General features: G+C 47.0%; 1 protein-coding gene across 1 annotated transcript in view; it reads left to right on the top strand.

The window, feature by feature from the left end:
* Nucleotides 1–9,308: 9,308 nt before the first annotated feature.
* The window catches only part of MNS1 (meiosis specific nuclear structural 1), a 54,184-nt gene continuing 49,942 nt past the window's right edge, over nt 9,309–13,550 (top strand). The window contains exon 1 of the mRNA XM_073618780.1: nt 9,309–9,446. Within this exon, the coding sequence (XP_073474881.1) occupies nt 9,441–9,446 (6 nt within the window). The 5' untranslated portion in view covers nt 9,309–9,440. The remainder of the gene's footprint in view (nt 9,447–13,550) is intronic.

The following is a 13,550-nucleotide window of genomic DNA, read 5'->3' as shown; positions in this document are numbered from 1 at the left end:
TTGCAGGCGCTATTGCGCTAATAATGGCACCTGCAAACTGACCCGAAAGTGCCGCTGCATTAATTCCAATGTGAAAGCCCCGAGGGCTTTTACACTGGAGCGGTGCGCTAGCATGACGGGAAAAAAAGTCCTGCTAACAGCATCTTCAGAGCGGTCAAGGAGCGGAGTGTATACCACTCTTTCACCACTCCTGCCCATTGAAATCAATGGGACGGCGTGGCTATATAGCCGGCAAAGCGCCTCTGCAGAGGCGCTTTGCGGTGGTTTTAACCCTTTCTCGGCCGCTAGCAGGGGGGTAAAACCGCCCCCGCTAGCGGCCGAATACCGACGGTAAAGCGCGGCTTACAATAGCGGCGCTTTACCGCCGACAACGCCCCCGCGCCAGTGTGAAAGGGCCCTTATAGAGTGGAGTGGTATTAGAATACCTTTCAGGTTTTTATTGCTGTCTGTGCCCCCATTAGGGAGATTTACCCTCTCTATTTGTCCTGTTAACCTTTATCACTGAGGGTGAAAGTGAAAGAAAATTCTAAATTTTGGGTTGTACCCAGAACAGTAATAGAGGGGAAATCTTCCAATGGGGACACTAGTTCTGGTGACCTGGTGGGCCCCAAGGGATTCCCTTAAAGCAAGGGTGCTCAACCTGTGACCCTCTGGCGGAACTACCCAGTCCCATCATGCCTCTGCCTTTGGGAGTCATGCTTGTAACTGTTAGTGGCTTGCAATGCCTAAAGGGACTTGTAGTTCCGCAACAGCTAGAGGGCCACAGGTTGAGTAGCTATGCCTTAGGCTACATTCACACCTGAGAGTTTTCAGCTCATAAAACGCTCGTAAAACGCCTGAAAAAATGCCTGAAAAACGCCCAACAAGGAAAATCCCATTCATTTCAATGGCACCTGTTCACATCTGAGCGTTTTGTCACCTGAAGCAAAATGCCTGAAAAACACCCTAAGCTCAAAAAACAACATGAACTTCTTTGGGGCAGATTACAGGCATTTTTCTGCCTTTTACATTGGTGACCTGAACAAAATCGCGGTAAAAACGAGTGACTTTGAAACGCTCAGGTGTGAATGCAGCCTTAAAGTGATACTAAACACACACTGTATAATTCACATTGTCCCCTTCTGTTTCTGTATATGGATGATGGCACTGTAATTATTAAAGAAAAAACCCTCCAAGTACCTTTTTCCTAATTGATATACAGCTGTCACATGACCCTGATCTTTCCCAGCCTGCCTGCAGGGAAACATAAGCAGGAGGAGCTTCTAATTCTCTGCTCCTTTTCACATGTTCAAAATAAAAGAACAGCCTTCGCCATACAGAGTAAAAATAAATAATTAATATTGATAAACTGTTTTAAATTGTCATACAAATATATATTTGAAGTCAAATCTTTATTATTTTTTGGCAATAAAATGGTGTTGGCGTATTTTTGACAGTCACGGGCTTTGTCACCCCCTCCAGCCTGGGTCTTAGAATAAGAGGGAGGTGAAGCCTCCATCAGTCAAGATGTAATATTCTGCCCCCATTGTGTTTAGCTGGTTAGTGGGCATGGAGGAGGAGGAAATGAGTGTACAGCTCCCCACTGTCCCTGACTTTGAGGGTCTGTTCCTGATTTGGATCAATGTCCCTCTTTCATCCTCATTTGTCCCTCATTTTGGTCTGATCTATATAGTTGTATAAAAAAGGCACTATTTATCTTTCAAAAAGTGTCTCCCAGTGCTAAACTTTTGTATAATTCTCCTTTAAGGAGGTGTGGCAGGGGGTGTATCCTATGCTTACATACTTTTGCTAATAGATGTCCCTTGTTCCCATCTCAAAAAGTTAGGAGGTATCAGAGTGAGCTGGTATGTACCTATGTGTATAAGCCCACACATGGGCTGCTCAGATGTGATAGGGAGGAAATGCTCAGCATAGAATCTTACAGAAAACTGAGCATGTGCAGAGTTGCCACCACAGCTCCTAAATCCCTAGCTGGAATGGGACATGGACAGAAGGTGGAGATGGAAAAACAGCAGGATCAACCAGGTTTTTTTTTTTCTGAATACAGAAAACGAATCCCATAGTGAGTATGAACAGCATGTAATACACCATTTATTATAGTTTTAATGATGTGGGTTTAGTGACACTTTAACCACTTACGGACCGAAAGATTTGGCTGCCTAATGACCGGGCCATTTTTTGCGATACGGCGCTGCATTGCTTTAACTGACAATTGCATGATCGTGCGGCGTTGCACCCAAACAAAATTAACGTCCTTTTTTCTTTTGGTGGTATTTGATCACCTCTGTGGCTTTTATTTTTTGAGCTATAAACAAAAAAGAGCGACAATTTTGAAAAAAATATATATATTTTACTTTTTGCTATAATAAATATCCCCAAAAATGTTTTTAAAAAACAAATTTTTTTCTCAGTTTAGGCCGATATGTATTCTTCTACATATTTTTGGTAAAAAAAAATCGCAATAAACGTATATTGATTGGTTTGCGCAAAAGTTATATCGTCTACAAACTATGGGAAAGATTTATGGCATTTTTATTATTATAATAACAAGTGGGTGGGCCCTGAGCCCACCCACTTGTGTGAAATTAGCGAATTAATATTTGCTAATGTCTTCCTGCTTCTCCTCCCAGCCAATCAGGAAGTGGATCATGAGACCCGATTGGATGGGTATCCTAAGATCCGATTGGCCAGGAGGAGAAGCGACCGCCTGGACCTGGGAGGAGATGCAGGGGGGAAAGTTGCCGAAGCCGCAACCTTAGATGGAGTAAGTGCGGGGCTGGCGGGTGACGGGCAAGCGAAGTGACGATTGATCGTGTGACGGGGGTGGGTGGGGGGAGTAGGGTGACCACGTGTCCTGGATTGCCTGGGACAGTCCCGCTTTTGGCAGGTCTGTCCTGGGTGCCGGGTACCTTCATTCTGGGACAATACAGTGTCCCGAGATTGCCCCTTGGGCTGATCTGATGCCCCCTAAAAAGGCTGCTGCATTGCCGCTTTACTCACTGTCACTTGTCCTGGTGGACTCCTGCCAGCCGAGACCCATTTTACCTTGTTCCACTGGGCGCTGGCTCATTGCCAGAACTGGTTGCTAGCCGCCTGGCGTCTAGCAACCAGTAACATCATTAGAGAAAGCGAGGCCCCAGCATTCAGAGCGGAGGAGAGTTTAACTTCCTGGTCCTGTACGCCTAGTACTTAGCTCCACCCCCCTCCACCTTAATCTTCTACGACGCCATGCAGATGGATGGCACAAGAGGGAAAGGGGGGCAAAAAAGGGAAGTGGGACTTTATATGAGACAAGACACTTGGGGTAGATTAAACCAATCAATAAAGTAAAATAACAATAATAATTTATTGGTAACACAGAGGGAGGTAGTACAGTAGATAAATTAATGGTAAATCAATATGCAATTAGCAGAATTAAAAGGTATAATAATGACATAACACAATAAAATTCATAATACAGTAGCATTGTTACACATGATTAATAATAAACTAGCAGTACATTCCGAAGTGTGTATACAGTAATAACCAATAAATGTAATTGATGATTTAGATAGATCAAAACCCCTGGTCGACTGGTCATGTGGGGTGGCGGCTCGCCCTCGCTGTGCGTCGACGCCACGCCCACAGGCCGTACGTCTGGTGTCATCTGTGACGCCACACGCTGACGTGTTTGTTTTCCAACGACGTCCAGCACGAGGGACGCCGGGTTCCTACTTATGAGCGCAAGTCACTCAGACGTGGGTGCTCTCTCCCTCTGAGCTGCGTTGGTTACATCCTTGTCGGTGTTGCGGGCCAATTTCACCACTCATCTCCTTTTGGAGTGTTTTCAGTTCTTATACACCTTCCACGTTCACACTACACACTCTGGATCATCACTCTGATTTCTAATTTTGGTTCACTCTCTGCACATTTTTCTTCACTTCTAGACGTGTGTTCTGGCCTACTGTATTTCTCACCCACCTTTCTTCTTTCCTTTCATATTTTTGCTGACTCAGGTCTTCATTTCCACACTCCACTAACACTATCTCATTATGTGTTTTTCACCAGCTCCTTGGATTCACTTCTGCTATTCCATTCCGGGTAGAGTGAACCCCATCCACTATTTGTGATCCATTCCACCATTTGGCCTACATGCCGGCCTTTGGCTGTTACCTCAGCTCCCGGGGGGATGTCAACTCCACCTCCCAGTGCCTTTTGATTGATTTTTATCATCACTACCATTACTTATATGTATACTAATTGCTACCCATAGGTAAGAGTTGCTAGGACCATTGTTTATGCTCCCTCTCTTTCCTTTTACTATCAATTACCATTGATCTATATTACATTACTTACTACAGGTACCCCCAAAACATAGCTTCTCCTGATGAGTGGAAATAATCCACGAAACGCGTCAAGCTTTTTACTATTGGATGCTATGCCCCAATGACCATGATTCTACTATGGGTTTGATCTATCTAAATCATCAATTAAATTTATTGGTTATTACTGTATACACACTTCGGAATGTACTGCTAGTTTATTATTAATCATGTGTAACAATGCTACTGTATTATGAATTTGATTGTGTTATCTCATCATTACACCTTTTAATTCTGCTAATTGCATATTGATTTACCATTAATTTATCTACTGTACTACCTCCCTCTGTGTTACCAATAAATTATTATTGTTATTTTACTTTATTGATTGGTTTAATCTACCCCAAGTGTCTTGTTTCATATAAAGTCCCACTTCCCTTTTTTGCCCCCCTTTCCCTCTTGTGCCAAATTATCGGGGATGGAGTCCTGTGTACTGGATGGTCACGGCTCATATAAAGTCCCACCCATATATATTTCCCATGCAGATGGATGGAACATCATGAGGCACTGACTGCAGTGCAGAGAGGACGGACGACAGCTGGGTAAGCTGGCAGCAGAGGAGAGGACAGATGACATGACACCCTCAGTGGGATGGGAGGAGGACACATCCTTATATAACTGGGGGTTCATGCTAGGACTTGTAGTCCTTCACTTTTGGGAGATGTGACCCCAAAAAGTGAAGGACTAATGGTCCCAGCATGAATCCCTTAGAGCTGAAGATGTGACACTCCTCCGCCTCCCCCTCACTAGTGAAGAACTACAGGTCCCAGTATGAACCTGTGAAATCTATGGGGTCACACTCTTAAATCTCAGGGGTTCATGCTGGAACTTGTAGTCCTTCAATTTTGGGGAGGGGGGTCACATCCTTAGATCTCAGGGGTTCATGCTGGGACTTGTAGTTCATCGCTTTTGGGGGGGTCACATCCTTAGATATCAGGAGTTCATGCTGGGACTTGTAGTCCTTCAGTTTTGGGGGGGAGTCACATCTTTCAAAATCAGGGATTTATGATGGGACTTGTCCATCACTTTTGGGGGGGGGGGTCACATCCATAGATCTCAGGGGTTCATGCTGGGACTTGTAGTCATTCAGTTTTGGGGGGGAGTCACGTCCTTCGATATCAGGGGTTCATGATGGGACTTGTAGTCCATCGCTTTTGGGGGAGTCACATCCTTAGATCTCAGGGGTTTATGCTGGGACGTGTAGTCCATCATTTTTGGGGGGAGTCAAATCCTTAGATATCAGGCGTTTATGCTGGGACTTGTAGTCCTTCAGTTTTGGGGGGGAGTCACATCTTTCGATATCAGGGGTTTATGATGGGACTTGTTCATCACTTTTGGGGGGGGGGGTCACATCCATAGATCTCAGGGGTTCATGCTGGGACTTGTAGTCCTTCAGTTTTGGGGGGGAGTCACGTCCTTCGATATCAGGGGTTCATGATGGGACTTGTAGTCCATCGCTTTTGGGGGATTCACATCCTTAGATCTCAGGGGTTTATGCTGGGACGTGTAGTCCATCATTTTTGGGGGGAGTCAAATCCTTAGATATCAGGAGTTCATGCTGGGACTTGTAGTCCTTTAAATTTTTGGAGGGGGGAGTCAAATCCTTAGATATCAGGGGTTCATGCTGGGACTTGTAGCCCTTCAGTTTTTTTGGGGGGGGGAGTCACATCCTTAGACATCAGGGGTTCATGCTGGGACATGTAGTCCATATATTTTGGGGGATGACACCCCCCAAAAGTGAAGGACTACAGGTCGCATGAACCCCTCAGAGCTGAAGATGTGACCCCCCCAAAAAAAATAAAAAATAAAATAAAATAAAAATAAAAAATTGGCAAAAAAGGTATCAAAAATCATCTTTTTTTGGGGAGGGGGGGTCCCTGAATGGCAGTTTGGAAATGTGGAGAGGAGGGGTCCCTGATTGGCAGTTTGGAAATGTGGAGAGGGGGGTCCCTGATCGGCAGCTTGGAAATGTGGAGAGGGGGTCCCTGAACGGCAGTTTGGAAATGTGGAGAGGGGGGGTCCCTGATTGGCAGTTTGGAAATGTGGAGAGGGGGGTCCCTGAACGGCAGTTTGGAAATGTGGAGAGGGGGGGTCCCTGATTGGCAGTTTGGAAATGTGGAGAGGGGGGTCCCTGAACGGCAGTTTGGAAATGTGGAGAGGGGGGGTCCCTGATTGGCAGTTTGGAAATGTGGTCAACCTGGGGGGCAGTGAGGGGGCCAGGTTTGCGACCTCTGGCGGGATCCCTGGCAGGGGCGGATCCAGAGGGGGCAACGGAGCAATTGCCCCCTCCGAGAAATGCGGGTGAGTGAGCCGGCGGGCGGCTCCGTAAGTGAGAGAGCCGCCGGGCGGCTCCATATATGAAAGAGCCGCCGAGAGAGAGCGGCAGTGGCGTTGTTAGGTGGGTGCGGGGGGGTGCGGTCCACACCCGGGTGACACCCGCCAGAGGGGTGACACCCGTAGGTAGCGGCATGCACCGCTAACACCGCCCGCTGACCTGATCTGCTCCTCAGGTCTTGTGCTGTATCCCTCAGCGCAGCGGACTGAAGCCGCCTCCCCCTCCTCTCTGTTTACATCCACACAGGAGGAGGAGGAGCCCGAGGGACACACACGGCTGTGTGCATCTGTCCGCGCTGTTCTGAGGTCTGTAAACTTCATGTATATGTGGGTTGACATGTGCAGGGGGGATTCTATATTAATGGGGGTTCTGCACTGAGGGGGGATTCTATATTAATGGGGGTTCTGCACTGAGGGGGGATTCTATACCAATGGGGGGCTCTGTACTGAGGGGGATTTTATACCAATTTTATACCAATGGGGGGCTCTGCACTGAGGGGGGATTCTATACTAATGGGGGGCTCTGCACTGAGGGGGATTCTATACCAATGGGGGGCTCTGCACTGAGGGGGGATTCTATACTAATGGGGGCTCTGCACTGAGGGGGGATTCTATATTAATGGGGGGCTCTGCACTGAGGGGGATTCTATATTAATGGGGGGCTCTGCACTGAGGGGGGATTCTATATTAATGGGGGGCTCTGCACTGAGGGGGGATTCTATATTAATGGGGGCTCTGCACTAAGGGGGGATTCTATACTAATGGGGGGCTCTGCACTGAGGGGGGATTCTATATTAATGGGGGGCTCTGCACTGAGGGAGGATTCTATATTATTGGGGGGCTCTGCACTGAGGGGGATTCTATATTAATGGGGGGCTCTGCACTGAGGGGGGATTCTATATTAATGGGGGCTCTGCACTGAGGGGGGATTCTATACTAATGGGGGGGCTCTACACTGAGGGGGATTTTATATTAATGGGGGGATCTGCACTGAGGGGGATTCTATATTAATGGGGGGCTCTGCACTGAGGGGGATTCTATATTAATGGGGGGCTCTGCACTGAGGGGGGATTCTATATTAATGGGGGGCTCTGCACTGAGGGGGGATTCTATATTAATGGGGGCTCTGCACTGAGGGGGGATTCTATACTCATGGGGGGCTCTGCACTGAGGGGGGATTCTATACTCATGGGGGGCTCTGCACTGAGGGGGGATTCTATGTTAATGGGGGGGCTTTGCACTGAGGGGGGATTCTATATTAATGGGGGGGCTCTGCACTGAGGGGGGATTCTATATTAATGGGGGCTCTGCACTGAGGGGGGATTCTGTACTAATGGGGGCTCTGCACTGAGGGGGATTCTATATTAATGGGGGGCTCTGCACTGAGGGGGGATTCTATATTAATGGGGGTTCTGCACTGAGGGGGGATTCTATATTAATAGGGGTTCTGCACTGACGGGGGGTTCTATACTAATGGGGGCTCTGCACTGAGAGGGGAATCTATACTAATGGGGGGCTCTGCACTGAGGGGAATTCTATGCTAATGGGGCTCTGCACTGAGGGGGGATTCTATACTAATGGGGGGCTCTGTACTGAGGGGGGATTCTATACTAATGGGGGCTCTGCACTGAGGGGGGATTCTATACTAATGGGGGCTCTGCACTGAGGGGGGATTCTATACTAATGGGGGCTCTGCACTGAGGGGGGATTCTATACTAATGGGGGCTCTGCACTGAGGGGGGATTCTATACTAATGGGGGCTCTGCACTGAGGGGGGATTCTATACTAATGGGGATTACAACATCTCTCTGCTGCCTGTCTCTGGGACACAAGAGACCACCTTAGCAGGTGGCAAGTGACAATCTTCATCTGGTGACAGGCGACGTGGCAAGAGACAATCGGCAACATGTGGCAGGCGACGTGGCAAGTGACAATCTGCATCTGGTGACAGGTGACGTGGCAAGTGACACACTCGGGGCTTCCACTGATTCTGCATTATGGTGAGTTAAACTATTTAATTTTTTACAACAATGTAATAATAGTAATAATGCGCTTCAATCATCCTGACACCATAACAACCATGGTGCCGTGATGATTGAAGCGCCAACACCAGCCTTTTCCCCGATAGATGTACCCCAAAAAAATATATTTTCTGGCAGTGCCCCTCCCGAGACTAGACTCTGGATCCGCCCCTGATCCCTGGACTGGTAAAGGTCGTTTTACTAAAAGTCAGTAGCTACAGTATTTGTAGGTAGATATTTGTAATTGTACCTGCTGACTTTCATTTTTTGTCAAACAAGGAGAAGAACCGCGCTGGCATTTATGCAATAAAAAAAATAAACTAACGCTTGGGGGCGCTATTACAAACAGGTATTGTACACCTAAACGGCCAAGGACACAGCTCTCCCATATAGAGCCCACATTCTGGGAGGATGCCTTATGCTTTATATACTAACTATTTATGAACATCATATATTCTATACCCTGAAGATATCGGCTTCTGTATACTGCCCGCTGTGATTTTATGAACAGAAATTTTTAGCAGGATACCAAAAACATGGCCGCCCTCATGGTGGGGCGACACATCCTGCCTATGTGTACTTTGATGTGCGAGGCGTGTCCGGTCACGTGGGGGTCGGTGGGCGGGAAGGTACAGGACACTGCCTTGGTAACCTGGTTACCGGAGTAACGCGGGCAAACAGCAGCGGCAACCAGGATCAGACGAAGCGCGGGGTCTGCGGAGCCATGATGGTAATAAATGACACGGAGCCAGCCCTGTCCCTCCAGTGTAATCATTGTGTCTGTGCTCAAAATGTTATATGTCTGTATTGTTCTGTGCTCTCCACATCGAGGACAATTGTTTACATCCCATAGTCATAATGTGTTTGGAAGCCAAACTTTGTTGGTTTTGCATACAGCAGGAAATGCTGAGAACCTCTGTCATTATTATTATCTTGTTTTGCTGCTTGTGACACATTTGGGGGATTTCCCTTCACTTCCTGTCCTGGAGACACCATAGTAAGTGAGGGCAAATCCCCTCTTAGGCTCATTCGCACCCGAAGAACCAATGTATTCTAAAAGAGAAGTTCGCCCCAGTGCGCTGTGCTGATATGTGCTGCACAAATAGTAGAACTTTTTTTATAGCGCAACGCAGCGTATGTAAACACATGTAAATGGCAGAGTCAAAACAGTCAGTTGAGGTTTTATATAGGAATAAAGGTAAAGGAGTTGTAAAGTCTTGTGGTTTTTCACCTTAATGCATACTATGCATTAAGGTGAAAAAACCTTCTATACTGCCGCTGCCCCCCTTTTTCTTCCCTCAACCCGATCTTTGCAGCAACGAGAAGGAGCCCAGCAGCGTCAGCCGCTGTCTCTGGTCCTCATTGGATAGATTGATAGCCATTGGCTCCTGCTGCTGTCAATCAAATCCAGTGACATGGGAGCCAGGGGGGGGGGGGGAGTCCTACTATCTGTGTCAATGGATGCAGCAGCAGGACTCGGGAGCGCGCCCGCACAAGTGCCCCCCCATGGAAAGCGGCACTCCGTGGGGGCACTCGATGAGGAGGAGGAGCCAGGAGCGCCGCTAGGGGACCCCAGAAGAGGAGGATCAAAACCCTTGCACAGAGGAGGTAAGTATACCACGTTTGTTATTTTTATTTTATTTTTTTAAAACAAACATTTACAATCACTTTAAGTAAAAAAAAAAAAAAGTATTGAAGCCCATTATAAAACGCAGTGCAGCATGCAAATGCATGCCAATGCCACGTACGCTGAACCCACGCTTCGCAGTGTTTATTTTATGGATCCTTAGAGCTCATTTAAAGTGATATTAAAGGCATTTATTTTTATTAAAATAAAAAAAAGTTATAATTTTTATACTGATCCTTCTCTTTTCTTCTCGGGTCCCCCCGCCAGCACTCCTGGCTCCTCCCTCCTGACGAGTGCCCCCAGAGCAAGCAGCTTGCAATGGGGACAGCCAAGCAGGCTTGCTCCCGAGCCACTGCTCTGCGTGTTCATTCATACACAGAGCCGTGGCTCGGCCCCGCCCCCTTTTGTCTCCTCATTGGCTTACTGGCTAATGGCTTTCATGTAAGTATTAGGGGAATGCAGTAAAAACATGTGGTTAAGCTGTGTTTTTAAGCGCCCCAAACCACTCCCTCTGAAAGCAGAACTTCACCCAGGGATAATATTCCATAACCCCCTCGCTTGTCTTTGGCACCACCGCCTTTAATTATCAGACATGTGTACAGATGTGTAGCAGGTCTCCAGGACAGGAATAGGCAACCTGGGCACTCCAGCTATGGTGACACTACAAATCCCATCATGCCTCATCCTCTAGGTATTATGCCTTTGGCTGTCAGAATTTTGGTGTTTTTTATGAGTCTTCCACAACAGCTGGCGTGCCAAAGGCTGCCCACACCTGTCCTAGGACCTGGCAAGGACCCGCAGCACAACTGTGCATACACAGGACATTGCTGTGCATCTGCAGACAGCCTGCATCAGTTGCTGGCAGCTATTCTTCGTAGGTTGTGGTTTGTTCATGCATGCATGGAAATGCCCATAGTCTCTGGAAGGGCCTAGAGACCCACTACACATCTGTGCACATGCAAAATATCATGGCTTTGCTTGCGCCCCACATTAAAGTGGTAGGAAAGTCCGCTTTGTGGTTTTTACCTACAGGTAAGTTTAAAAATAAGATGAATATCTCCTAAATATGCACCGTTTAAGTGATATGCACTGTTTTGGCAGCCAGTGATGTCACCAGCACATGTGCTCTGAAGGAATGGCATACCTGTGCTGTTCCTTCAGACCACTGTGCCATGGCTGTGACTCCTGTTCATGCCACATCATCGCAGCTCAGCCATTTAAGCTGCCACAGCCTGGGAACCTGGAAGGAAGACGGTGAAGATGGAGACCCTGTCAGCAGTGACGTTGCACTGCTGGAAGACTTCATTCTAAGGTATGTATTTCATAATGTGCTAGTATGCAGTACATCTTAGCACATAATGCCATTGCCTTGCAGGGATTTCTTTTTTTAAATGCCGTGGTTTACCACTTTAAACAATGGAGAATCCCTGGAGGCAGCAAGGCATGACATCATCACCCTCTGAAGAGTGATTCAGAGTGTATGGCTCTTCAGAGGGCAATGACGTCGTGCCCTGCTGCCTTGCTTTTCAGAGGGCATTTGACAGGCAGCTGGAAGGCAATATGTCTCCCCCCTACCATCTTTTAACCCTGTAACCCTTAACCCTTTTTAACCCTTAAGCCTGTACCATCTCCACTTACAGAGTACCTGTCTCTGGTTACTGTGTGGCAGAACGGCATGTTTGCCACCGCTATCCCCTCCCCACCTGTAGCTGATTCGGGTTGCTGTCACCTTCACAGCCAATGGGCTTCTAGCAACCAGTGACATTAAAAGTGGGTGGCACCTGATGAGGATTCACAGACTCCAGTTCTATCACGTTTGCTCTACCCATGTGATTGACAGCAGGCAGTGGGTGGATTCTATAGCCAACAGCAGGCTGTGTATTGGCTATGGATCCGTCTGCTGTCAATCACAAGCGGAGCGGACCTGATGGGATTTAGTGTCTGTGGATCCCCATCAGGATCCGCACACCCAGCTGCAGAGATCCTGTCTGTGATGGCTGCAGCGGAGAGAGTGCTGTATGGACACTCTCAGTGCACTTCTGCATGCAGTGCTTGCCCCAGATTCATTCACCTTTTCTTTTTCTAACAGGTACACAAATCTATCACCTACACTAACATTTGTCACGTGGAGGCATGACAAAGTGTAAGGAGTGTCATAGACACTCTCTATGACTTCCCCTGACTGTATTGTATCTATAGAGAAGCAGTATTGTCACCCAAGGACAGGAAATATGTTAAAGCGGGGTTCCACCCAAATTTTGAACAATATCTGTATGTATTCTCTTCCTTGCCTAGATGCTGACATGCCGTTTAAAAAAATTTAAATCGCCGTAATTACCTTTTATTTTTCTATTCTTCTTTGCACTTCCTGGTTCTCCTCCCATGGGAGTAGGCGTGTTTCTAACCTCTCCCAGACTCCTGGGAGCTAGTCTCAGGCTTCCCAGGATGCCACTGAGCATGTGCGGGAACGAGCGGTGAATGCTGGGAGCACAGCATTCACCACATCCAGGAAATAAATGCTTGTGGGCTTCAAATGCCCACAATGAAGATGGAAACTGCCTGCAGTGAATAATATAAGTTATTCTTTCTGACGAAATCTGACACAGGCGGACATATTACACACAATATGTGAGTATGTAATGCTGAGAAGAAAAGTTTGTGAATGAACTAAAAAAAAAAAAAAACGATAGATAGGTGGACCCCTGCTTTAAGACTACAGAATACCCACCCCTCTCCCCTTCTGCATAACATAGGGAGGAACTATTCTGTTTTCCATAGAGTGAGCTGGGAATACTGCTAACTGATAACAGTGCAGCACAGGCAGAGGGTACAGGAAGTTATTGCCTCACTAGATTTCTGGCAGGACCAACAGATTTGGCAAGTATGGTATATTTTTTAACCACTTGCTAACCGGGTCAATTCTGACACTTCTGTCTGTATGAGAGTAAAGTGAGGGAAAAAAGTATTTGATCCCCTGCTGATTTTGTAAGAAATGATCAGTCTATAATTTTAATGGTAGGTTTATTTTAACAGTTAGAGACAGAATAACAACAAAAAATCCAGAAAAAAGAATTCCAAAAAAGTTATAAATTGATTTGCATTTTAATGAGTGAAATAAGTATTTGCCCTCTTCACAAAACATGACTTAGCACTTGGTGGCAAAACCCTTGTTGGCAATCACAGAGGTCAGACGTTTCTTGTAGTTGG

Source organism: Aquarana catesbeiana, linkage group LG03, assembly GCF_042186555.1.
Source record: "Aquarana catesbeiana isolate 2022-GZ linkage group LG03, ASM4218655v1, whole genome shotgun sequence".
NCBI classification, from domain to species: Eukaryota; Metazoa; Chordata; class Amphibia; order Anura; family Ranidae; genus Aquarana; species Aquarana catesbeiana.
Note: the sequence above shows the minus strand (reverse complement) of the source record. Positions and strands in the feature narration are given on the sequence as shown.